The 1,332-nt window shown below is 50.4% G+C and overlaps 1 protein-coding gene across 3 annotated transcripts; it reads right to left on the bottom strand.

The window, feature by feature from the left end:
* Positions 1-460: 460 nt before the first annotated feature.
* LOC119328407 lies at positions 461-1,326 on the bottom strand. Of its 3 annotated transcripts, XM_037601393.1 has the most exons (3): positions 1,061-1,326; positions 907-970; positions 461-664 (listed from the first exon to the last, which is right to left on the bottom strand). In XM_037601393.1, exons 1-3 carry the CDS (start codon positions 1,271-1,273, stop codon positions 567-569), a joined length of 375 nt encoding a protein of 124 aa, XP_037457290.1. In that variant the 5' UTR covers positions 1,274-1,326; the 3' UTR covers positions 461-566. The 3 variants fall into 3 exon arrangements, 2 of the variants coding, with proteins under 2 accessions (XP_037457290.1, XP_037457289.1); XR_005158956.1 differs by having other exon boundaries at positions 756-1,326; XM_037601392.1 differs by having other exon boundaries at positions 907-1,326.
* Between the last annotated feature and the right edge of the window lie 6 nt (positions 1,327-1,332).

Below are 1,332 nucleotides of genomic sequence, written 5' to 3'. Positions count from 1 at the left end.
GCATGGTTTTTTTGTGGGACGTAAATTTTCCCAAACAAGGTGGAGTGCACTGCTTCAGACAAAAAACCACACTGCATCGGACGAGCAAGCGCACTTAATGATTTCTTTTGTCGGACGTAAAAAATTTCAAGAGTGTGCTACAAAGTCCTTCGGAGCGGACTTTTTTAAAGACCGGAGTGCACTGCATTTTTCTTTTTCTTTTTCTCTAACAGAGTTTTGATTTCCCCGTAGTGCACTGCATATATATTTTTGGTTTTAAAATGAAATATGCAAAGAAATGGTCACTGGGAAATAAATTATTGTTTTTCACTGTGAACTTCAAATGAATATCATGGGAAATAAATTAACGTTTTTTGTCAACTGCAGCAGCGCACTGCATGCTGCTAGCTCAGGAACTGCAACCTGAACCTCAAGAACAGCGAACCGCATGGTCGAGTAAAATGAGCCGCAACACAACTCGAGATGAACTGCTTTTGTAAACAAAATCTCGTCCACGTGCCTGAAAAACAACACAACCATATTTCTTTCACACACACTCATTTTTTCTTTACACAGCCATCGCATCTTCACACCTGAACCCATCGCGTGCCAAGCAGAACCGTGCCGGGATGAGCCGTCGTCCCCATCACAGCCAACTCCATTGTTTTTGCTGGTCGTCTTCTCTCTGCAAAAATAACTACACTGAACAACAAGAACAAACAACATAGCGGACTGCATTATTTTTATGTCAAAACACATAGCGAAATGCATTGCACTTTTTGAGTCTTTGACTGTTCGAAGGCGACAGAGGAAAACAAGAAAACTGAACAGTGAACTATAGTGGCAGCAAAGAATCAGTTCGCCGGCATCATAGAGCGGCCGCGTCGAAGACAGCCGCTGAAGATGGAGCGCCAAGGGCCGGCTTACCGACGGGTGTCGCCGGTGGGACGTCGGGGAAGGGGAGAGGGGGAGGATAAAGGAGCTGTGTGCACTGCAAAAGGGAGACAGAGCTGTCATGCGCGTCTCCACAACTTTGAAGAGCAGAGGCGCACTGCACCGGAGCCATGTCCGTGGTATGAACCTTCCTGACGCCCGCGCATGTAGTCGCGGCCGGTGGGAGGAGTTTGGCAGCGGCGGGGGAGAGAGCACGGATCCGTCCCCTGGCGCAGCGGTGGCCGAGGGATCCGGCGCCTGGCGTAGCAGCGCCCCAGGCATCCGGGAGGAGGGAAGAGCAATTTTCCGGCGAGGCCAATGGCTTCTTGACCCCCGAAACCACCCTGATCCGGCACCCCATCACGTCGCGGTGGTTGAAGACGTGGCCTATCACAAATCCGGCGGCGGGCGGACCGCATC

The sequence above is a fragment of the Triticum dicoccoides genome, chromosome 7A, assembly GCF_002162155.2.
Source record: "Triticum dicoccoides isolate Atlit2015 ecotype Zavitan chromosome 7A, WEW_v2.0, whole genome shotgun sequence".
NCBI lineage: Eukaryota > Viridiplantae > Streptophyta > Magnoliopsida > Poales > Poaceae > Triticum > Triticum dicoccoides.
This window is presented reverse-complemented; position numbering and strand designations above follow the sequence as displayed.

Coding starts and splice junctions, on each gene's coding strand:
- LOC119328407 (XM_037601392.1), bottom strand. CDS start 1,273: ATGGGGTGCCGGATCAGGGTGGTTTCGGGGGTCAAGAAGCCATTGGCC. Junction 665..906: donor CCCACCGGCGACACCCGTCG/GTAAGCCGGCCC, acceptor TTATTTTTGCAG/AGAGAAGACGACCAGCAAAA.